Source organism: Patagioenas fasciata, chromosome 5 (genome assembly GCF_037038585.1).
Source record: "Patagioenas fasciata isolate bPatFas1 chromosome 5, bPatFas1.hap1, whole genome shotgun sequence".
Taxonomy (NCBI): Eukaryota; Metazoa; Chordata; class Aves; order Columbiformes; family Columbidae; genus Patagioenas; species Patagioenas fasciata.
This window is the reverse complement of record NC_092524.1, coordinates 65,010,092-65,035,124: the sequence shown is the minus strand read 5'-3', so window position 1 is coordinate 65,035,124 and position 25,033 is coordinate 65,010,092. Positions and strand designations below refer to the sequence as shown.

At 41.4% G+C, this 25,033-nt stretch overlaps 1 protein-coding gene across 3 annotated transcripts in view; it reads left to right on the top strand.

Annotated features, from left to right (window-relative positions):
- SLC38A6 (solute carrier family 38 member 6) overlaps positions 1–23,064 on the top strand; it is a 43,780-nt gene extending 20,716 nt beyond the window's left edge. For 2 of the 3 annotated variants that reach the window (XM_065838632.2, XM_065838633.2), the window contains exons 7-16: positions 4,144–4,226; positions 4,697–4,755; positions 9,834–9,899; positions 10,093–10,146; positions 12,321–12,400; positions 13,053–13,153; positions 15,516–15,640; positions 16,520–16,664; positions 16,778–16,872; positions 18,481–23,064. In XM_065838632.2, the coding sequence (XP_065694704.1) occupies positions 4,144–4,226; positions 4,697–4,755; positions 9,834–9,899; positions 10,093–10,146; positions 12,321–12,400; positions 13,053–13,153; positions 15,516–15,640; positions 16,520–16,664; positions 16,778–16,872; positions 18,481–18,561 (889 nt within the window). In that variant the 3' untranslated portion in view covers positions 18,562–23,064. The remainder of the gene's footprint in view (positions 1–4,143; positions 4,227–4,696; positions 4,756–9,833; positions 9,900–10,092; positions 10,147–12,320; positions 12,401–13,052; positions 13,154–15,515; positions 15,641–16,519; positions 16,665–16,777; positions 16,873–18,480) is intronic. The other variant, XM_071809751.1, reaches the window with a different exon arrangement.
- The last annotated feature ends 1,969 nt before the right edge of the window (positions 23,065–25,033 follow it).

Below are 25,033 nucleotides of genomic sequence, written 5' to 3'. Positions count from 1 at the left end.
TAAATTCAACTATTTTGTTGTCTTACTCCAGTAATTGGGCTTGTCTCGGGAAGCACGCCAGCTTTCCAGACTTTATATTATAATTGCTTAACTTGGCTCTCAGTAAAGAAGTTATTTTTCGCAGCTGAGCTATAAAGCTGTATGTAAGGAGTGTGTCCCTCAGATTTCTGTCAGAATTCTGTCTCGCGAGAAATCTGTGCCTGTGCTAACACAAACATTGCAGCTTCAGCACTCAAACGTCATGTTCTGGTTGTTCCGGTGCTCTTGGCGCTCATAACAGTGAGTCCTCGATTGTCACAACTGTTTTTCCAAACTGCTCTTTTCAGACGTTTTGAGCTCAAAACTTCTCTGGTTTGAAACGTGGTGGAATTGTCTCAAGGCTGTGTGATGTTTTTGTTACTCTTGGGTGTTGTGTGTGAATTTAAAGTTTGAACTTAACTTTTTAAGAGGCACTTGAGTTCACACAGAATCACAGAACGTTAGGGAGTGGAAGGGACCTCGAAAGATCATCCCGTCCAATCCCCCCGCCAGAGCAGTTCATTTTGTATTTTGTCATTTATGACTTTTCTGTTTTATAATGCGCATTTTGAGAAATGAAGTGTGGTGGCAATCTCGCTTTCTGTCTTTCTGCCCTCCTGGCCCTTGCACTAACATGTTTTTAGTCTGCTAACGTATCTCTTCCAGCTGTGGCCATCGCCAGCTGTTCATCTGGGTGCTCTCACCTTCTCCTTCAACATCAGACTGTAACTCCGCTCCTCATCCACAGCAGCGTTGAACCCGCTACTGTATCTGCTGCATGTGCGTTCCAGTCTGTCTGTCCCTAAATTTAGCATATAATCTCGCTTGTTTTTAATTCTATATCCGCTCTGTTTGCGCAAAGTGACTTTTCCCAACAAAGGTACGGTTTGAGATGGGAATGAAGTTCAGTTTTGCATTTAGAAGGAGCTGGAGTTGTCCATAGGAATACTAACCACAGCTCAAGCTTTTTGTTAGTCCATCTCGTCCTGTATTTGCCTCTATTACTGACAGTTCCTCCCTTGAGAAATGTTTACTTGACACGATTTGACTTTGTTATTCTTTTCCCACACAAATGTTCTAAATGCTGTTGTTGAGCAGTATTCCAGGTGCATGTACACATCTCACCTTCTCTAGATGCCCACATCTGTATTTCATATATTTTGCCATATTAATCGCCGTGGTAGATCATCATCTTTTTGTTTCCATGTATTTCTTTGCAGACATTAAGAGCATTTCTAATAACAGGAGTTTTTAAATTGAAGGAAATTGTTCAGTTAAAGTAGGGATTCAAATATCAAGCCTAAGTAGCAACTTATTTATGCAAAAGGCATAAGTATTGACTAGATAGATTGAAGCGCTTTAACCAGACCACTTGTTTCCAGCTGTGGTCGCACAACTGTTTTGGTTTTGTTGAGTCATTGTGGCATCTGATACACTTTCCTTTGGGAGCAGAATTTGTCTGTAAGTGTAGTTAGAACGTATCAAAAGTGTCAGTTAAACTATCTGTGAAAAATATTTGATATGCACATACCATCCCAAAGCATCCTTTTGGGAAAGCCATTTAAAGAATGTTTTACGGGTTGGATTATATTTTTTATAGCGAATGGTTGGCAGGTGTGCACGTGTTTGAAAGGCTTGGAGCCGGCGTGCAATACATCTTGGTGTCTTTATTAACATACAACACGAGCACTTGATAATTGGGAGCTGAGATGTCTCAGTCTGTCTGCGTAACAAGAATTCCACGTAGTTTTGATGACATGAACATAGTCTCAAATGAGGATTGTGTTAAAAAGTTGTAATTTGTGAGCCCTCTGTTAGCATTTAATGACCCTGTCAGGGGGTTCTGATCGGCACAATTAAGTTGTCTTGCTTGTGTGTTATATAATTGATATGGACTGAGAGTAAGATCCTAATTTAGAACATATGAATCTCTTGTCCTGTTGCATTCAGGAATGAAATTAAAGCGATTTATAAATGTCTGCTTTGAGTTAAAATATGGGGGAGGGAGGAGAAACATCTGCATGCCAAAGCATTTTCAGTAGAGGCAAGGATTTATATTCCATATTTCATACTTGGAACGCTTTTATCATCCAGGATTAAATTTGCAGATCAAGCTGATTTTAAAGGCAATATCGAAACATTAATTCTGTCTTTGGAAATTAAGTGTATTTCTACAACAGCATTCGGCAAAAAAGATGGACAGAGGTTTTGATAACCAGCAAATGGTCCACTATTCATTTTTCTGAGATATTTTTTAAATAAAAGAATTGATATTACAAAATTAAGCAGTATATATTTTTTTTTCTCCTTCCTATCAGCTCATTGCTGTTTTCCTCTCTCTTTTTCCCCCTCCCCACAAATGTTTTTCCATTTACCATGAAGTAACCCAAATATTTTGTTCTCTGGCCTGCTGAGCCTGTGGGCTGTGATGGCAACTGCGGATTTGCTGCACACATAGAACCAGGAGACTTAAACCAGAGGTTCAAGTGCGTATCTGGGGCATTTTGGTGAACCTTAGACATAATGCAAAATTCATTATACTTTTGTTACTGCTATGATACTGTTCCTCCTAATCTGAACATCCACCACACTAGAAAGAAAGAAGGAATTTTAGAATACATGAATGCTAGATGTTAATAACCTGTAGGATGCTACAGCAGGGAACTGATCTTGGCTAAGTGCTTTTTCACCATAGTTCTGGCAGACCCGGGCTAGTAATAAAGTTTTTTGAAGAATGATGTATTTGGAGTAATTTTTAATATAGACATTGTTACTTAAGGGTCACTTTGATATGGCGAAGATGCCCTCAACCTTGACATTTCTCTGTTCATTTATATTAAATATTTTTCCAAATGAGTGACACAAGTGGTTGTCCATGATGAGTGACAGTAGTTAATATATGGTAATTTTTCTTTAACACAGGTGTTGTGCTGCTTTCCCTATGATAAGTTGAGGTGCTGCCTGTTTATTAGGTGCTAACCATATCCTGGACTAAATAAACTTGAAGGTCAAAGGCCAAGGTGTTTATAGGTAGTAAAGTCGGAGGCTGATGTGCAAGATGTTTATCAGTACAGGATATGGCTCTTACCAAGTTGGGGGGAGCCACCCTCGAGATGTTTCTGTTTCTTAACAACTTCTACGTCTGTGTTTTCCTCTGTAAGGAGCTGAGGTTTTGATACTTTGAGTAGATGTCAAATGCATTAAGTCTTCATGTGTCTCTAAGATGCTTTTTAAAAATCTGAATAGTTTTATGTATAAACACAGCAGATTTCATTATCATCATTTCCATCCCTTTTGTTCTTTAATTTTTGTGTGGATGTCTGCAAAGAATGAGTGGTCACTTTGTGCAAAGTTAAAGATAAGAAAGTCCTCTATTGCTCTTCGTTCTTCTGTCACCTCTGGACAGCAAATATCATTTCAAATTCTCTGAGGGTTGATTCGCTACTTCTTTTCTTCTGCTGTTTGAACACTGTGATGATAGATGTAATGAAACTTGAGCAGCAGAGAAAGTTGGTATGTTCAGAAAACATATTGGATTTCCAAACAAATAGGTTGGGTAGCTCAGCTTTCTGTGTCACACCTCTTGGAAGTGGTGAGGAACTAAGGTCATGGAGCAGTAATAAACTGGAAGGGAAGTTCAGCCGTAGGTGGGAATTAATGTTGTTTCTTCCAGTTGAGTAAATATTCAGCCCTGTGTAATCCAATTCAAGATATATGTAGCGTACTATAGAAGTACCTCTATCAGAAATCTGTAGAGTACGAAATACCCTTGTCCTCTGATCATTGCTTTGAATCAAGGCTGGGATTTGCATTTTGTGCTGCTGAGAAATAGCTTGATGCACGTCAGACCCCTGGTCCACACAGACACTTTCCTACGGAACGTTGCCCGCAATGCTGTTCATTATTATTATGGGATGCTGCTCCGTGTCCTCGTTACCGAGGAACTCTATTTTATATCACAATATAAGAACTAGGCATGCAAATTCATGTCAGTAGCATGTATGAGTGGAAATCATTTGATTTTCTTGACCGAGTGGCTATTTTGTCCAAGATCACGGTTTTAAAGTAGAACATTTTTAGGACTCTTGGAGCTTTGTCTCAATCACAAACAGATTTTTCCAACAGGTCTTGGTACCTGGATGGGAGGCTGCTGCTGCTGCTGACTTCAGTCTGCATTGTTTTTCCTCTCGCGCTTCTTCCTAAAATTGGTGAGTAATTAAAGGAGAGAAGCGAATATTATTCTACTTCAGTTGCAATTACAGTTGAAGGCTTTAAAACCTTAATGGGTTATTTATTTATTTTAACTGGCAGGGGGCTGCCGATGGTGGGGATTACTGAAGTTGTTGTAGCGTGTTCTGCCTTCCAGCCCTGCCTAGTTAACCTATTACTTGGGTTGCAGTAGTATTTTGTCTGCAATACTAAAATAAAATCTTTACAGCAGAACATTAAAGAGTTGCATTTACTTACAGCATGCCATTAGTGGTAAGCCAGTTCTAATTCTGCCCTACAAAAGCACATAAATGATCTGTGACAGGCAGTTGGAATGTTGTTATTCTGAGTCCTAAGCCCCAGATACCAAGCGCTGTAATAGAAAACATGCCTGAAATGTAAAGCTTTAGCTGTACATTAGGATCGCTTTCCTTATAAATTCTCTTTTATTTTTACTGTTATTTTACAGGCTTTCTTGGCTACACAAGTAGTTTATCATTTTTCTTTATGGTGTACTTTGCTCTTGTGGTAAGTTAAAAATCTGTGCACAGCTTATCTATTTTTTTCCTTATTGTTTGAATGTTTTCATAAACCTGTTTTGAAGAGAATTGTCTTCCCTCCCCCCTTAACTTTTTTATGTGAAATATAGAGTTTTCCTTAAGTTGGGTATGTGCTTGGATGGATGACGTTTGTTTTGCTGAGGTATGGAAATGCATATGAACTCTCAAGCATGTGAAAAGACTTAAAACAATTATATTTTGGCCTGGTAAATGTAACAATAGTTTTGTTTTGCTGATGGTGCAGTGAAGGAAGCTGGCACATATACTATTGTTTCCCCACTAGTGATGGAATGGAATTCTGTTTTCTTAGCTTCTAACTATTACTTACTGCAACTAGAGCAGAAGAAAATTTAATATACTCCAAATAAATTACATTTGTATGTAGAACAGAGTGACAGAGTTCAAAAAAAGGCAAAGAAAACTAGAACTTCATTAAGGCAGTTTACAAGATCTGTTAATAAGTCAATGACCTTATTCTTTCCCGCTGAAAGGAAGAATTCTCTTCTCTGAGCCATATGAGAGTTTTTGACCCTGATGTTCACCCTCTCAAGGCCCCTGTGAGGTAGATGTTTCCAAATATCAAAAGTGAGACCTGCTAGGCAGATCTAAGAGGGAAAACGTGCTTTTGAGTTGCGCTACATTTTTTTTACAGGGGAAAAAAGTGTGGTAATGCACATGTGTGATACGCAGCACAGCCGAGCAACTCGCACTCCATCATCTGGGTATCGAAACAAGAATCTTCTTTGGGAGCCTGGAAAAACATCCCCTTTCTCCCCTGTCATTCTGGCTTGCGCCGACTTGCATTTAATACCTGGTTTACAAAGGGATAAACAGAGTTGAAGGCAAGTTGAACAAACATGCCATCCAGGAGACCAAGGCAATCCATTAGGAGCTAAACCATGTGATAAAACCAAACTTCAAAGCTGTCAAAACATCTCCCTGGGGTGTCCCCAGAGAATTGCAGTGTTTGTAGGACCTTGGGAAGGATTCTTCCGAAGCTGAGCGTTGAGGAGCAGCCGCAGCCTCTCCAGAGCTAATGGAAATTAATTTGTAATATTTATAAATTACCTTAACTTTTGACCTCTCTCCTAAAATTTATCTTAAAAAAAAAGAAGAAAACACGCTGACTGTAATGCTGAAATAAACCTTGGGCTATTGCAAGGGTTTTAAAACCAGTTCAGCTCCTGGATTTCGGTGGAAATGTGTTATCACGTCACTGAAGAAAGCTGCTGTAAGGGGTGGGTGCATTTCAAAACAAGTTTGGGATCAGAAAAGGCAAGTGTGTGAGCAAAACTTGTGTGCAGACATGGGATGATTTAAGCTATGGCTTAGTTGTGATTTTCTGTCAAAAATGTAGATAGTAAATGAAGGAGCACACGGACTACTGGATTGCTTAATAAATGGTTAAATTTATGTGCTTACTCTTTGTTAAACGACAAAGCAGCAGCCACAGTAAATTCAACTGAGATCAAAATTTTTAAAAGCCTTATGGATATTTAAAGAAAACGAATACTTTTCACAGAAAATTCTCTCTGACTTCTTTAGGCACTGAAACTCAAAGGCATTAACTGTGGTTTAGTTTTCCTATCTGATGCTTTGAAGTGGGTGATACGTGCTGCTGAAACGGTGTTTTTTAGTTTACACAATGTTAATTTCTGCATGGCAGATATGTTTTAATTTGTTCCAGAAGAAAACTGTGTTACTCATATGGAAGTAATACAATTATATTTTGCATATACAATAATTCTGTGTGTTTTCAAGTGCATACCATCTGTTCAGCTTTTAGCCAGCAAGGCACGGTTTTAATACAGCCTGCAGAAAAGACGAGCACAATAGGCAGCGTATGTCTTGGTCAGTGTGGTCTAGTGAGTGCAGAAGGTCTAGAGACGACTCCTTGTTCTCTGTGCTTTGCTGTGGGGCTTCAGCAGGTCAAATATTAATATCTCCTCACTGTGCTTCAGCATCTTTGCCTTTGAAGTGAGTTTGCTGGTTGTGGGTCTTGCTTGGAAACAACTGAAAACACTGAGATGAGCTGGGAGGAAAAAATGAAGAGTGTATGTAACCATTCAAAGGCAGATTCTGTGAGGTCCGGAGCACTCTTGTTTCTGGTTGTTGAATAGTTTTTTAACCCGAATCCTAAGTGAAAAGAAATTAAATGTGACCGTTAAGCTATTGTTTTTATTGCCTCCCCTCTTGCTATATTGAATATTGGTGAAGAGTAAAGACAGATTTTTTTTTTGGCCAAAGCAGCCCTATTGGTAGCTTGTTCAACAAAGGTGTTAATGGTTCCTGATGGTGTTTTTCTAAATCTCTTGTTTATGTTCCCAGAACAAAATGTGATGCAGGTTGGGAACCTGCCATATGTAATGAAGATGTTATGCACAGAGAGCCCCTCTTTGCTAGCGCTGTCAGTACCGCTGGAATAAAGGGATTCCTTTTTTCCTCTGCAAGATATGGAAAAGCAACTTCACCAAGAATATCAAAACACTTTTAGCCTCTATCTTTTAGCAATGTTTTCTTGTGGGGGTCTAAACTACCCATTTCCACTGGAATATCTCTTTAGGTTTTAGGGTTTTTTTTCACTTAAAACCAAATGTTTGTTATTCCCAAAATACAACGTTTAAATGAAATAGGTTTAAAGTTTCAGAGGAAGATGGACTGTGCTGCTTGCATGGCCACTCACCTAACTGGGCCGTGCTGCCAACTTAATCCCTTTCTGTTGGGACCTCATTAGAAATACAGAGTAGCCTACAATGGGAAACCCAAACAGGTTTGAATAATTAAGCAGGTGAGCAAATATAATTACAGGTTTTAAATGCACCTGGTGCTTTTTATCCCCTTTTATTTCCATTTCAATCTGTTCTTAATCTGTATTAATTTCATGGTAGAAAAATGTGCTTTGGCTGTTTGTGTTTGGCTTGTCATGGAATAGTTTGGGTTGGAAGGGACCTTCAAAGGTCTGGTCTTGTCCTCCTCCTGCAATGCTTATCTATATCTTTGCTCTTTAGCTTGCAGGAAACCCTGTCCCCACCACTGCCAGACACACTTCAAATCTTGCCTTTTAGCTTCATGCCCATTTTCATGGCTCAGGAAGCCTTTTCCAACCCCACAAAGTCTCCTCCTTCAGAGCCTTCAAAGCTACTTTTAAATACACAGAGATCTCCTTGAAAAAATATTTTTGCTTTCTTGCTCAGCCTCATAAACGTCCTCAACTACCCAACGAGCTTGGGCTTCCTGGGGCGACAGCAGAGCCGTGTATCTGGGGTTGTGGTGCTCCAGCAGTGTCTGTGTCTCAGCTCCTCAGTTCTCGCTGCTCGGTGCACAAGAAAGAGATGGAGCAGGGGTGACCTGTGTGACAGGTCCACACGTGTGTATGGGTACAGGCCCAAGTCACGTTTTAGTGTTTGCTCCTTTCCTTCCTCTCCCTTGCTTGCTTTTCATCTGAGCTTCTTGATGTACAGGCTGAGAGAATTGGGGTGTTCAGCTGGAGAAGAGAAGGCTCCAGGGAGACCTTATTGCGGCCCTTCCGTAATTAAAAGGGGCTGATAAGAAAGATGGGGACAGACTTTTTAGCAGAGCCTGTTGCAATAGGACAAGGGTTTTAAACTAAAAGAGGGGAGATTCAGGCTGGACAGGAGGGAGAAATTTTTTATTATGAGGGTGGCAAAATAATGGTCGAGCTTGCCCAGGGAGGTGGTGTATGAACCATCCCTGGAGACATCCCAAGCCAGGCTGGACGGGGCTCTGAGCAACCTGAGCTGGTGAAGATGTCCCTGCTCATGACAGGGGTGGCACTGGATGAGCTTTAAAGCTCGCTTCCAACGGAAACTACTGTGTGATTCTACGTGCTGTCAGCGTCTTCTTGTCCCTTCTCACACCCTCAGATGAGGCTGCAGCTCGCGTTGCAGAGGGAGGCAGTTTAGCTAATCAGTGAGCAGGTAAGAACACATCTCCCGCTATAAAGCGGTTGCCAGTGTGGTGTCAGAAACATGGCTGCCAATCCTTTTTCACAAAGTTTGCAGTCTGCTGTTGAGTAAGCTACTGCCTCGTTCCATACTTTGAGTTGTAACGAGTTGTTCTTAGTCATACTATTTAAGATGTTATTGCCACAGTGGACTCAGCCGTGCTGTGTACCTGCACTTTCCTTTCCCCACATTTTGTCCAGAGGTAGCATTCGTTTGCTTCTCCTGGCACCGGTGACAAGAGGGAGCATCTGATGCTGATCCTGGGGAAACACCACTTGGCTGCATGCAAAAAGTAGCTCCCTGAGCCAGGAGAAGCGCTCTCTTCTGTGTAATTCTTCTCGTGAATCTGAGTCTTTAATTAAGTTTTTAATTATTTGCTCTAGGCTTCAAAAGAATTACAACCTCTAAAGCTGGGCAACTACAATAGGAAATTAATTAGGGTGAGGAGAGCAATGCAACTATAATTTTAAACTAGGCTCCTGAAAAAGGAGGTAACGTTTCTTATTTTAATTTCCCTTTGATTTTCAGCCCTGTTACTTGGCAGTCCCTAAACCAGCAGGGTGTAGCTAAAGCCCCAATGACATTCTGGGACAATAATTGCATTTATTGTTTTTCCTTTGCTTTCTAGTGCAAACCATATGTTTCTGCCTTTTAAGATTAGCCCTAGGCTCTGCTCTATCTCAGTTAAGGGCTTGTCTACTTAAGGGAGTGAGCCTGGGATAGCTAATGCAGCAGCTATTCTGTACGGGGGGCACTTGGTGTGGAGCATGGAGAGAGTGATTGTGGAGTGCTGGTTGTATTTCAGTTAATGTCAGAGCTCATTTTCGGTGCCCCACCTCCAGACAGGGACGCCATAAGGCTGCCAGCTGTGCGCACTCAGCAGCTGGATGGAGCGGCACTGACAAGTTCTGCTGTCAAGTCTCCGTCTTGTGGCCTAAGTACCTACGGTCAAGCCTGTTAATGTACTGTGGGCGCAGCTCCCTGCTTTGTATACCAACAGTCTGATATTTTAGCTACATATATCGAAATTTAAACTGATTTTTAGGGTGTTATTAATATCTTAAATATGCTGTCTTTGCAGGTTATGATAAAAAAGTGGTCAATCCCATGTCCTCTACCTCTAACTAGTGCTATAGACACTTTACAGGTAAAGTGCATGTTGTTCTGAAGTTCTTATGATTTTATTAGTAACTTTAATGCCTTTTTTTTTTTTTTACATTTAACACTTTCAGACTTACTCAGGATTTAAATTCCTGTTTAATCATCACAGAAACTGAAAAGTTTCATGTCTGTGGTTTGGACTTATTCTTTCAATATGCCCTTTTTTGCATGTCTTACAGGTTTCAAATTCTACTGGGGATTGTAAAGCAAAGCTCTTTCATCTTTCAAAAGAGGTAATCTCTATTAACAGTACGCAAACTTAAAGAAGGGCGGTGGTTGCTGAAGAATTGGGGTTTAAACTTTATCCAGGGTAAGCTATTCTTCTGTAAAACTAGTTACAGGCTGCTGAAATATTTCCTATACCTGCTGCCAAGTGTTATCCAGTCACCCTCTTTCTTTTTTATATGAAGGCTGGCTGTCCAAGTTAGCATTTATGAAAACATTTTGCAAACCTGACCCAAGAATAAAGAATAACAGATGCAGCGGTGGTCAGCATCGTGATGCAGTTGGATCAAACCAACTGAAGAAGCTGGAAGTCAGCGCTGCTTGGCTGTACAAACGCTTTTAGCTCCTTGTGAGGCAGAACAGATTTCCTGAAACTGCCTGGATCTAGGCTTAGTTTTTTCTTACCTGAAGCTAATTCTTCAGGCCTAATGCAATCTCGTGCATTTCATTGGATGCCAGCTCTGCTATTTGTTAATTAATGTGGCGTTTAAATCATGGCACCACTCATCAAGGATTGCAGGAGAGGAGGTACCGTGTACTCTGGTCTCTGTGGGGTGAAGAGGAAGGGAGAAAGGGAAGAATAAATATGGGTTGGGCCTGTAGTGTAGTGAAATTTAGGAGAGACGTGGCTGCATTTGTCAGAAAAACAAAATTCACCCCCACTCTCCCAAGAAAAAGAGGTAAAAAGAGAAAAAAACCTTGGGCATTGCAAACATGAGACAAACGTTATCTGTAGATCAAAGAAGAGATGTTGCTTTGACCAGAAACATCTACCCTGAGATTCTGGCCTCTTGTGCTTTGAAGAATCATGGGACTTAGCTGTACTTCCTTTTTTATTTCTATCGATAGAAAATAGCATATTTTTACCAATATGTGCCTGATTACATCAGGACAGAAGCGTTGTTTGGAGTTCAGCTTGTTCCACTTGGCAATGGAAGCAAGCTGTGCCAGATGATTCATCTCTTCTACTGCAAGTGTTTGGAATCACGGGCCACTGATTGTGTGGTTGCAACTTTAATTAAATAACTATCTTTAAAACTTTAGATGTCAAAGCATGTTATATTTTCTGAATGCTGTATCCAAATTTTTGTGAAGGGTTGATAGTGAAGTCAGAATGATGGAATCAGTAATTTAACAGGTAGCTGTGGATATTAGAATTTTGAAAACTTATTAGAAAATTTCACAGAATCACAGAATGTTAGAGATTGGAAGGGACCTCGAAAGCTCATCCAGTCCAATCCCCCCGCCGGAGCAGGAACACCCAGCTGAGGTTCCACAGGAAGGTGTCCAGGCGGGTTTGAATGTCTGCAGAGAAGGAGACTCCACAACCTCCCTGGGCAGCCTGGGCCAGGCTCTGACACCCTCACTGAGAAGAAGTTTCTTCTCAAGTTTAAGTGGAACCTTTTGTGTTCCAGTTTGTACCCATTGCCCCTTGTCCTATCATTGGTTGTCACCCAGAAGAGCCTGGCTCCATCCTCGTGACACTCACCCTTTATATATCTATAAACATTAATGAGGTCACCCCTCAGTCTCCTCTTCTCCAAGCTCCAGAGCCCCAGCTCTCTCAGCCTTTCCTCACACAGGAGATGCTCCACTCCCTTCATCATCTTTGTTGCCCTGCGCTGAACTCTCTCCAGCAGTTCCCTGTCCTTCTGGAACTGAGGGGCCCAGAACTGGACACAATATTCCAGGTGTGGTCTCACCAGGGCAGAGTAGAGGGGAAGGAGAACCTCTCTCGACCTACTGACCACCCCCCTTCTAATCCACCCCAGGATGCCATTGGCCTTCCAGGCCACAAGGGCACGGTGCTGGCTCATGGTCATCCTGCTGTCCACCAGCATGAATGATACATTGACCCTTGCACAAATCCTACTGTTTTTATCAAAGTGCTTGACCTTTAGCTAAATAAGAATCTTTCAGTTGTTGGCTTACAGACAACGTTACCTCTCCTGATGATTAAATACTAAACTAAGACCCCTGTTTCAAGAGCTACCAGTTGAAAAGGTCCTTTTTTTGGTGGAATGAGTCAGAGAATCCATTCTGTGTTGTGGAGATTGATCTCAAAGCATTAAAGTGCAAAGATTTCCACTGACTTCCAGTGCTTGACCTGAACTCATCCAGCTATTTTTCCAACCCTCTGTAATAACAAAACAACCTACAAGATTTTTTTCTTCTATTTTAGAGTGTTTATGCAATACCAACTATGGCCTTCTCTTTTCTCTGCCATACCTCAGTGTTACCCATCTATTGTGAGCTCCGAAGGTAATGTATGAAAACGCATGTGATATTAAAATATAGCTATAGTGTTTCTGTAATATTTTCCCTAAATTAATCTTGAATCATTTTTATTTTGGAGTCAGTGCCATCAAACGATGCAAACTAAGTAGCTTTCATGTTTTTGGGAAATGTACAGTTTTAGTCTGTACTGGCTTTTCCTCTCTTACAGGAGAGAAAAGTAGCAAATATGGTTCCATCATCAGTGTCAGTATATTGTCCTGGCCTATCTGGAGAAAAAAGGTCATTTGCTAAGGTACTTACTAGTTAATTTTTATTGCTGTATCTGAATCTGCATTTGGCCACATCTGATTCAGTGGGGTTTTAACCCACATTCTGGCTCTGAATATATATCTTGCTGCATAAATCAAAATTTTGATTTAAAAAATAATCTGGTATGTTTAAATTCCCTACAGTGTTAGTTATCTGCACGAAAAGTGCACTTTAATTACCAGATTAAAAATGGTTTTAAAAAAAAGCCCTAAATGTTACTGACAGCACAGACTTCTGTGGCCATAAATTAACAGGATGCTTTCTCATAAAAAGCAAGCTGCTATTTTTTACTTTAATGTATTGTGGTAAATAGTCCACCATGCAGATTAAACACCACTAATTTTCTTGGGGTTTTTTTGCATTTTAGTCCATCCAAACGTAGAATGCAGTATGTAACTGTCACAGGGATTGGTCTGAGTTGCCTAATATACTTTATGTCTGCTCTGTTTGGATACCTGACATTTTATGGTAAGTATATTCAAGTATTCTTTAGAATGAAGGCTAATCATATATGTTGAATGCATTCTGTCTGAAGTACTTCAGGCTTGTTTGTGCATTTAGACACCTGAATCCTCAGAAATCTGGTTCTTGGGAAGATTGTACCTGACACTGTAAAGTGCTATGGTCTCATTCATTTCCCAGCCTGTAACGCAGCTGAACTTTGCAGGGTTTGTGCACTGAAATGCTGTACGGACAACATCTCGGTCCTTAAATTGTAGCTGATGGTCCGTTGATGATTTCTAGTATTGTGTAGTTAGACTGATCACTAGTATCTGTTGGACTGTACAACATTTTCACCTAAAAACTGGGACTGGATTTATCATGGTCTTCGAGCAGTTTTGAGCTCTGATAATAATCTGCATGTCTGATGGGTTTAAAAGGTCTGTTGTAAGGCTGTATCTTCTAGCAGCATTTCTCACTTATTAACCCTGCGACAGCCCAGCACATTTTAGTCCCTCAGTACTGAGCCTGTTGCCTTTTATAAGGGGAATTTGACCCACAGCAAGTTAGGCCTAATATTAGGTTTGTAGCCTATTTTCCCTGTCTGATAGAGCTTGGGTACAAAGCACGTATGGCTTCTTTGGTTTGTTTTTGTGTTTTTACAAATTATTTGCAACTAACACTAGTGATTTTTCTAGAAATTTCCTGGAAGTGGGGAAAAAAATTTCCCATTGATCAGTCAATTTAGGAAAGCTTCATTTTAAAGGATTGCACAAAGTGGCTTCTTCATGATACCTTCATTTATGTGTAATGTAAAGACTTCTTTTTGGTTGTCTTAATTAACTTATGTCTTTAAATAGAATCTGTTCCCTGTTCCTAAAGCACCAGCCCGAGAAGATGTAAAACATTTTATTTTAAATTGAAACCAAGAAGAGTTCCCTCTTTGAAATGAGACGTGCTTCATCTTTCTGTGGCTCAGATGGTTTATTCTGTTTTCTGTGAATTTGAAACTTCATATGGCAACTGGCCTTTGGTGGAAATTTTGGTCCACTCTGAAGTCCAAAGAAGCACAGAGTCAGGGCATGCAAAAATAAAAGGGCTGGGGTAGCCGACCACTGTCAGGATTCTGATTTTTGCTGTGAACTTAGTGAAACTTTTCACCTTAAAAGGCCAAAAGTCAAAGATTCACCTCTTTTTGCCCCACTTCTCTCTTGAATAGTGCAGAAGTAACTCTTATCACAGAATCGCAGAATGTCAGGGGTTGAAGGGACCTGGAAAGCTCATCCAGTGCAATCCTCCCCGGAGCAGGAACACCCAGATGAGGTTCCACAGGAAGGTGTCCAGGCGGGTTTGAATGTCTGCAGAGAAGGAGACTCCACAGCCTCCCTGGGCAGCCTGGGCCAGGCTCTGCCACCCTCACCATGAAGAAGTTTCTTCTCAAATTTAAGTGGAACTTTTTATGTTCCAGTTTGAACCCATTACCCCTTGTCCTGTCATTGGTTGTCACCGAGAAGAGCCTGGCTCCATCCTCCTGACACTCACCCTTTATATATTTATAAGCATTAATGAGGTCACCCCTCAGTCTCCTCCAAGCTACAGAGCCCCAGCTCCCTCAGCCTTTCCTCATACAGGAGATGCTCCACTCCCTTCAGCATCTGATGGTGTATCCATGGTATAGGATACTACAGTAATTCCACAGTAGAGCTGGTTTTGCAAAGCTAAGTGTGGATGTGGCAGAGAGCACAGGAGCTTCTTACTGCTGAAGATTTTTGGTTTTACATAAGAAATATCTTTTAGAAATGTAAGCAATGCTAATTATCTGTCTCCAAGTCATCCAGCAATGCAGTGCTGACTGGAGCCAGTAAAATCACCTATGCTCGCGTAGTTTTGAATGTTTCTTCCTTTAAATTAGAATTGCAGCTTTTCTTTCAAAACACTACGTTTTGCCTTTCGTATCCCTTGATGTTTTGGGAAAATAAAGGAAATGCGATTCAGCCAATTTAGCAAAGTTAATTTGTTTCTGACTTCTAGTTGAACCGACTGTATCTGGTGTTGACTGTTTCAGACACCTAGAACAGGTTTACAGTAGTGTATACTTGGCTTCATGTCAGGTCATCTTCCTTTTTCATCCTTTCTCCTCCATATTTGTATCTTCTCTTTATGGAGCTTTGGCTTCAGCAGGAGTTTTTTTCTTGAAGTTTTTTTCATGTTTTTCAGTTTTCTTGAGGTTGTGTATCTGTTGGAGCTGGACTGTTAGTAATGCCAAAGCAACGCAAATCCGTACCCCCCCTCTGCGTTAGTCACAAGCAAATTAATCAATTTAAATGTAAGCTTAATAGGCATCACTTAGTTCTCAAACGATTAACGAAGCAATCTTTCTGTTTTCCAGACAAAGTGGACTCTGAATTGCTGCAGGGTTACAGCCGGTACCTGCCCCACGATACCGTCATGGTCACCGTTAAAGTTGCCATCCTGTTTGCGGTGCTGCTGACGGTCCCACTGATCCATTTCCCGGTCCGTTCCCCGGCGCATTTTCAGGCTGGCACAGGCCGTGCTGACACTAATGAGTTGCAGACGGCGACGTTTGAGCCCCATCTACTCTTGTGTATCTTATTCACTTGTCAAGTGATTGATCAAAGACCACATATTTGCATATGTTCCATGAGAGCTCCAAAATAACAACTAACCACTAAACTAATTTGTGCTCTTGAGACAGATTTCAGATTAAAACTAGCCCACAGCATTGTTTTTAATTTAGAGAATTCAGAACTTCTAAAGTTTATTTAGTTTGTTTGGTTGGGGTTTTTTTTCCCCTCTTAAATTGAGTTTTGCTGACTTGGTTTTTCCTTTCTACATGCACATACCAACACACAAGCACACTTATACTCAAAAACTCAATTTAATTGTAAATTCAAACCACATACTGACTTATTTCACTAAAAAAAAACAAACCCTACTTTAGTTTGTTAATATCATGGTAGAACTGAAAATTCCCTCAGTTAACACCAAAACTAATTGTACATGTAAAACTATGGATAAAGTAGTGGTGTATAAATGACATATCAGTTGGCAATGTGCTGACATTTGCTACCGAACATGCTCAATGACACAAAGCGTTATTCCCTAAACCTTCTTTTGTCCATACAAAAAAGAACTAATTCCTTCAGACTAAGGGCTATATGATAAATAATGCTTTAATACTAAATTAAACTCTGTGCTGCAGAAATACAAAACTTCTTTTAACTGTTACTAAACCTTTTGCATTTTGATTTTTAACGTGTTCTTTTCACATTTGGAATGATGTAATTCTTAGGTTTATGAAACTGAGATGAGATTAAAATACATGTGTATCTATACATTTACCTATGCAATGTTTCTCTTCATATCCTGTAGGCAAGGAAAGCTGTACTGATGGTGTTTTTCTGTCATCTCCCTGTGTCGTGGATTTGCCATATCCTTGTCACTCTAACACTGAACACAATCGTTGTTTTGTTTGCAATGTATGTGCCCGACATTAAGAACGTTTTTGGAGTAGTTGGTAAGTTAGTGTGTGCTTTTAAAAAGGAAAAGTCAAAAAAAATCAGTATTATGATAAGCTAATATACTCCAATCTCCCTGTGAGTAAAATCTTACTTTCTATGTTTTTTAAAGGTTCGACTACATCAACGTGTTTGCTTTTTGTATATCCTGGACTATTTTATCTTAAACTTAGCAGAGAAGACTTTTTATCACCACAGAAGCTTGGGGTATGCCTTTTTTCATTTGTGCTCATTCTATTTAAACAGACTCATTTTAGATGCATCTTAATATGCTGTAGAGCACCTAATCCAAGGGGCAAAGTTCTTGTTTTCATTGCAGTTCACAAAACCTGTGAGCGTTTTCTTTTATCCTTCACGATCGCTCTGGTCTTTCTGAATCTCCTCCTTCGCAAGCCATTTTTCACTAGCAGTGTGTCCATATGCCGGCCCGTTGATCTGCATACATGCTTTTCCCTATGGTTTTCAGATGTTGACTCTTAATCCAATTTCTCCTCAGTTTTTATGCATCGCTCTGATGTTGTCTGGGCAGCTGGAACGAAGCCAAACTGCATTTAAATGAAACAGTGTTTGTGCTTGTTTTCTATGCAAGCCTTCTCAAAAACATTCTTTTTCCTCCCTTTTTGTTTTTCCTCTCTCCTCTGTGGTTTCTCTTTTGGTGTAGTAGGTTAAGTTCGAGTTGGAATTTGTGCATCAGAACCATTTATCTTCATTTTAACCACTGCTCAGCAGAGCAGCCTCATGGCGGTGGCTAAAACGCCGACAAACTGTTTGTCCAGAGTCCTTTTGCCGTTCTTACGATTCACAGGGCTGCTCTTGTGTTGACAAAACAGGGCATCTGGGAGAAAAATCTAATAATGATGCTCTCTGACCGTTAAAAGTCTTGATTAGTTCCAACAGATTTGGAGCCTCGCTATAAATCAGCGGGCTACTGTCTCTTGAACTGTAGTTTTATTATCCCCGGGTGTCAAAGGGCAGCTGCGGTTTCACCCAGGAGGCAGCTGAGCACCACACACAGCCCTCGGCTCACCCGCTGGGACGGGGGAGAAGAGAAAAAGGGTAAACCTCATGGGTTAAGATAAAGACAGTTTAATAGGGAAAATAACAACAATAATAATAAAAGGCTGGGTCAACTCTCCTGGCTGTGTCCCCTCCCAGCTTCTTGTGCATCTCCAGCCTCCTTGCTGAAAAGTCCTTGATTTTTTTTTTTCAATAAACCCTTCTTAGCAACAACCAAAACATCAGAGTATGGTCAACACTCTTCTCATATTAAATGCCAAATGCAGCACCACGCCAGCTACTAGGAAGAAAATTAACTTTATCTCAGCTGAAATGCCTTCCTGTGTAACCTCACCTGGGTGTTCCTGCTCCGGCAGGGGGATTGGACTGGATGAGCTTTCGAGGTCCCTTCCAATCCCTGACATTCTGTGATTCTGTGAAACCAGGACATCTGGCTATTCAAAAATGTGAAGAATCCATTGTAACTGTAGTTATATTTTGAGTAAAATATAAATTCAGTTTCTTAATTTGTTTAGCATTGTCAAAGGGCAAATGATTTCTTTATTCAGGTGGGTAGTGTGAACAAGCAAACCACACTGCTCTGAGTGTTCCCAATGAAACTATCCCAGAACAGGCTTAGTTTAGTTCCCCCTTGAGCAGATTCCTTATGCTTGAAGACTGAGTAATTTGAAACATTAAGGATTATTTTAAAATACACTTTTAAAACCTGTTCTTACTGCTTTTTTCATCATTAGTTCTAAGCATTAGAAATGTAAAATGCTTCCTTCAGTAAAACCTTGATTTTTGCTTTCTTCACAGGCATGCGCTTTGGTTGTTTTCGGCATTTGCGTTGGCCTTCTCAGTTTAGTTCTGATCATTTTCAACTGGGTTCATCAATAACAGCCTGTTGTCTGAACTGAGCTTCGGAAGGACAGCGAGAACCAGACATGTCAAAACTACTGAAATGAATGCTGGACATCCCAAAGAAAACACCGACCAAAGCGTCTATGGAAGACATAACGCCCTTTTTCGCTGATTTGCGATGTTCCCTCTTCGGTCTTGAGCCACTCTCTTGAGTTATTGGACAATTAGCCTTTGCCATTCTAAAATATTAGTTTCTAATGATGTGATCATGACAGGTAAAAAGGTGTCTTGAGAATTTCTGCAGTGCAAAAATGGTGTAGTGCACATGGTGGTCAAAAGCAGAGCCTTGAAAATAACTTTTAAAGACAAGGAGATGGGTAGATATTACATGAATTACGATGAGCACATCATGATATGTGTATTTAGGGTAATACGCACATTATCCTAAACTGTGAAAGATTTCTGTTGCTTGAATAACTTCGGAAGTTTCAGATAGTTCATTCAAAGAACTTCCGGATTCCAAATGTTTACCCGAATTTATCCTAACATGGATCCAGGAAACAACTGCCTTGGCCCAGTTTAATGGGCATGTCATGATAATAATTAATTGGTTTTTTAAAATACAGTTTTTTATACCTCACTGTACTTGATTCATACTGAAGTAATTTTTTAATTAGAAGGCTTTACCCATCTAGCATAATGGCTTTTAGTAACATTAGGAAGTATTTCCATTTTGCAATTAATAATAGACATTTTTCAATTAATGTCTACTTTTGAATATTATTTAATGTACTTCAGTATTCGTCTCAGTGAAAGACTTTTTTCTTTTCCTCTCTTATTCCTGTTTTTACAAGTGTTTCATGTTTGAAATAGTGTTTCTATATTTGTGTGTTTCTCTATGTTGTGTGGCAGAGAAGGTTTGGGCTTAAAAGGTGAACTTCTGCCTCTGTTGAAAGCAAAGGAAATTTCGTGTTTATGGAACCCTAATTTTACATCTGATCTCTATAAACTTCCATGTACTCGTTTATAATTTTTATTTTTTGCCTAAATGAATGTGAATGCAATTTTCAACACCAACCGGGGTCTGTTAAATATGGTATTGAGTGCCCACCGTGAAAGTTCCTCATATTAGTAGAATGAAAGCGATGGCTGGTATCATAGTAAGGTTTTAAACTTTGTTTCTATCAGGTGGGATCTGATGTTTTTAACCCAGCCTGATCTCTTCAGAGACTTTGCTCCCCGAGGCAGCTGATCCTCCCCAGAAATGGCTTCTGTAAAGTTAAGAAATTAGACCTCAGCCTCAAATGGCAACATTTAAAGTTCTGTGTTATTTCCAGATGCAATATTTCTTTTAATTCAGCTTAGTCCTTTTACATCCGAGATGTAGAATTAGACATAAATGAATCATAGTGAAACAATACATCTCTGTAATATGAAAGCAGCTGGTAAGTGACATCTATTTGAATTGTTCAGTCCCTAAGGCGCACAGTTAGTAAATTGGTTGGCTATTGCTGGAAAGTCCTGCCGAGACAGTTCTGTTAATATGTTGACTTACGTTTCATCAGCTGAGATAGTGGAGGTGCCACAGAGCCTGGAATTTCTACCTTCTTAGCAGTGGGTCTGTACTATTAACCTTTTTAATGATGCCACATGGATTTGGAAAATGCTGATTGATGTGCCCACCTTAACATAACCCTGATGGAATGTGCTTGATCCTCACCTGTCGAATAGGGGGGAACAATAAATGGCAGAGTTGGAATCACCTTCTCTGCTCCTGAGCTGACAAACTGGGATTTCTGCTGCCAACAGATCACTCGGCTCTCTCAGGATCCGTAAGATACTTTTCATTTTTGAAAGCTGGCCCGAGGGCACCCAGGTGCTGCAGCTTGGTACCGCTTCAGGAATCTGTTTTGCCTGGGGAATATTCTTCTACTTACATGAGTTTAATATAGAAATGGGCGTGTGGTGAGGCCTGGGAACTAACTCAGAAGTTTTGGTAAGATCCCAAAGGAAAGGATGGCTGGAAATACTGCAGTTATTTTTACAATAAAGTTCCTAGTTGAGGTTTCGCGACACAAAGTGAACCTCCTAATAGTTTATCAGTACCAGAAACAACATGTCCACTCTTGGCCAGAAGTTCACAACTACTTCTGTGGCACTGGCCAGCGTGTCTAACCTGGAGAAAACCACCGTGACTGGGAGATGTGACACATTATCTACAAAAAAATAATGAACTTAGGGAGCTCAGTTGGGGAACAAGGGAAGTGAGGGGTGTGTGGAGCGCGACCGCCTCTTCGAGCAGGAGCTGTTAGTACATTTTTCTCATAAAACCTCACCCTTGCCCAGCAGTTTTGCTTCTGCAGGTTGAAGTGTGTGTGTGTGTGCACACGGGGGATATCTCTGGCTTGAGGGGTCTCCGGTCTCCTCTGATCAGGGGATTGATCAGAATTTCTCAGCACTGGGTGAGTTTTCATGGTGCAGGTTCCCCGTCTTGTCTTTATCCTTGCAGCTATAGAATCATAGAATAGTTTGGGTTGGAAGGGACCTTCAAAGCTCATCCAGTGCCACCCCTACCATGAGCAGGGACATCTTCACCAGCTCAGGTTGCTCAGAGCCCCGTCCAGCCTGGCCTGGGGTGTCTCCAGGGATGGGGCATCCACCACCTCTCTGGCCAACCTGGGCCAGTTCTCCCAGGTTTTTTAACTCTGGATAACCAGATTTGGGTGCCTTCCCACCTGTGGCTGCCCTCTAACAGGTGTGTTTCACAGGCTACATTCCACCAAAGGGATTCAGCCACTCAGGATATCTCTGGCAATAGTGTAAAAAGCTAAATATTTACCTTATAAAAGTGTGCCTTGAGAAAGCACTGACAGCTGTACCTCAGGGAATGATTTTCTGTCTGAGAGAACTTAAAGTTTTTAGGAAAAGGGGAGACTTTACATTCATGTGAAAAAGCCGTAGGGTGTTTTTTCAGACACTAGAATTTAGGAAGTTGGAAACTTTATGGAAATTGTTTCTCATTTATCATACACTCTTGTAGCGTACTCTTGAGTAATACTTGTAATCACTGCAGTCACTTTATTTTAAACTCTAACCAGCAACACTGAAGACTTAGATTATCTGTGAAGGTGCAGAAAGTTGGCCAAGTTTTGCTAAGCTTTGCTCTTTCTTCCTCCCCCTGAAAAATCTGAGTCTTGCCGTGCAATGTCACGCTCTGTTTGTACACGGGCAGTTGTGTTTGTGTGCATCATCTTAAACGTGACTGAGAAAACACCAGAAATACGGTGTTAATTTTACAGTTGATTCCTGTAAAGCTATGGAAATCACTGCATTATTGGCTTTAATCCCTGATAATTATCTGACTAGCCTGGCTGTTAACTAACCCTCCTAATAGGTGGTCACTTTGGAATGATGAATCCCAGGGTATGAAGTTAATACTCAGTGGGGATGAATGGGCGCAATTCACAGCTCTGCTGTTACATTTTGGCTGCGGTGCGGAGAGGACAACAGCTCATCTTTCATCTGGAAAAGAGTTGGAAATGCTGCTACTTCTAAGGTTCTATGATACATAACTTAAAATGCAGAGAGAAGGAGAAAGAAAAAGCTTCCACTGCCAGATTTAGCAAAGGGTGTGAGTGTTTTCCGCAGTGCAAAGCAGAGTAAGGATGCTGCTTTTATCCTTTGCGTCTCCCACAGGTAGTTTTGTTTCTTGTGTCTGTAAAGGTTTCACTACAATTGCACACCAGCTTGAATTCTTTTGACCAAAACAGGCCTCTGGTCTGGAACTCTCTGCACACTCATTGTTGATAAGTGTATTTTTCTTTATTCTTATGTACATATTTTTTTTTTTCCTGAGTGACCAGATTTATAAATTTCAGTGGTTCTGCTTTATTACCTGTAGTTAGTGTTTTCCAGCCTTATTTTCTGAAGACGTGACAGGAATGGACGAAGGGGCCTGCAGCATTTCTGAGTTCACTTGGACAGGCTGCCTTTCCTCAACCGAATGAGAACAATGTAAGAGATAAAAATGATTTGGTAGCCTTTGATTTGTTTGCTCTCATTCTCCTGTTTCCATTCCTCGTCCATTTGAAGGCTGCTCGAATTTCAGATGGACCGTGGAGGGTGTCTCCTGCAAACAGCATGGCAGGAATGAGTGCCGCAAAACAAAACTGCTCATAACCCGCCTTTGTATTGTGGCAAATGCTTGTGTTTTATTCCCATGTTTCTAAGCAGTTTGTGTCTTAACGTATTGATTTTCATGGCAATAAGATTGTTTAAAAATCTCTTTTTGTGTCCCTGTGAACTGAGGTGCTGTGAAACTGTCCTGTCCACTCTTTGTCCCTCCTTTCTCCTTCCCCTTCATTTCAGTGTTGATTAATATCAGTTAGGTGGCACCAACCAGGAATGTGCCAAACAGTCCGACTGACGATGCGGGGGATGCAGATGGGGTAGGTGTGATTTTTCATGGGCAGAGCTTTTTGCTGTGCACATCTTGTCTTGTAAGAAAGAAACAGAAAATAAAGAACCATACTTCCATAATCTGTCATCTTTGCAGTGTGAAACGTCCCTGCTTTGTGCGGTACCCGAGCGCTGTCTCTGCAGTTTGTTCCTGATGTGCGGTGTTGCTGCTGGCTCAGGCTGTAGCGTTGCTACAGGGTGGTGTGCTTTAACGTCATTCCCGGTTTGGTGGTGGTAGCAGGTGTGTCCCCTTATGTGTCTTCTCCTTCATCTACATGGTTATATGTGGTCCTCAAACTGGACTGTGTGGTGATACTTGAAGTAGATGTGAGATTTAGTCTGGGAAAGCTGCTACTTATTGCTCCTCCTGGGCCTGTCTACTCTCAGTCCTTGATTTTTCTCTTTGAACTATGCTCTCCAATATGTAAAGGATGCAGAAAATAACTTGTCCAGTGAGACTTGCAGCTGATGTCCTCAGAGGTCTTGGTGTCATCGATGGCAAACCTGCCTCTTCTGCACTGCCCGCTCCTCTCCAAAACAAGAGGCAGCAGAATTGACCTCGAGGGCTGTGGCTGTGGGTGCTTCACTGTGCAAAGTAGGATGAAAATCTGCTGGTGGAAACCCCTTTGGGAAGGGGCTCCTTGTGCAGCAGGGTGAGGATCAGCTGGGAACATTTCATCATGGGGTGGTGGTGAGGAGGAGGATGGCTGCCCTGGAAGAGAGCCACGAAGATGCTGAAGGGAGCGGAGCATTTCCTGTGTGAGGAAAGGCTGAGGGAGCTGGGGCCCTTGAGCTTGGAGAAGAGGAGACTGAGGGGTGACCTCATTAATGTTTATAAATATATAAATAGCGAGTGTCAGGAGGATGGAGCCAGGCTCTTCTCAGTGACAACCAGTGATAGGACAAGGGTCAGTGGGTACAAACTGGAACACAAGAGGTTCCACTTAAATATGAGAAGAAACTTCTTCTCAGTGAGGGTGGCAGAGCCTGGCCCAGGCTGCCCAGGGGGGTTGTGGAGTCTCCTTCTCTGCAGACATTCAAACCCGCCTGGACACCTTCCTGTGGAACCTCATCTGGGTGTTCCTGCTCCGGCGGGGGGATTGGACTGGATGAGCTTTCAAGGTCCCTTCCAATCCCTGACATTCTGTGATTCTGTGGAAGGGCTCTGGAGCAGGGACATCTTTATTTGGTTGAAAATCTCAGCGTTGTCTGCTAGCTGTGACTGACAACCCTGCACAACTCCAAGCCCTTTGCAAGGACTAAGGGAGTCCTGAACAGAAGAATGGAAAAAAAAACCCACCTCATTATTGTGCTGCTGGCCCGTATGAACGCTCACACACGTGGAAATGAATATCAGCAAATTCATGTTTATTTAACAAAGTTTGCCCTAGCTAGAACTGGCACCAAACAGCACAAACCCCAGCTTTTCCAAGTGCAATGCAGACTTTAGTCCTGCTCTGCACCAGCTGCCTGTACCTGTTTTTGTTGCCGCGTGGCTCCTGGCCATGCTTGGCATTTCTCTTGCCTTCAGCATTGCTGCTCGCATGTTTGTGGTTCAGCAGCAGCCACACGACGCCAGGCAGCTCGCTGCACCTGGTTTAAATTAAAAGCTCGTTTGCACATGATGTCACACTTTTATTGTCAGCCCGGCGAAGGTCAAGACAGTTCTTTTTGGGAAGGTTTGCATTGTTGAGCCTTTACAGTGCTGCCATTAATGCCTTCACCATCTGACTTATATTTCAGTTTTCTGGCATGATGTCATCAAAGGCACCAGATTTATACAAAAAAGTGGGGTGGCTGATCAGCACAGGTTGCAGAACTGCTTTTCTGGGGACCGAGGGTGGATAATTGTCGTTTCAATATTGTGTAGAAAATGATGGATCTGTCCAGAAGAGAGTTACTGAGCCCTGGCAGCTCGAGGTGGTTGTTACGGGCTGTTGACTTTCGAGAGCCCCGTCTCACCGCTCCATTGACCAGAGAGCCCGGTCTCTCCATCTTCCCAGGCAGCTCTGCTGGATAATGGGATTTACATGCAGGGATGGAGAAAAGA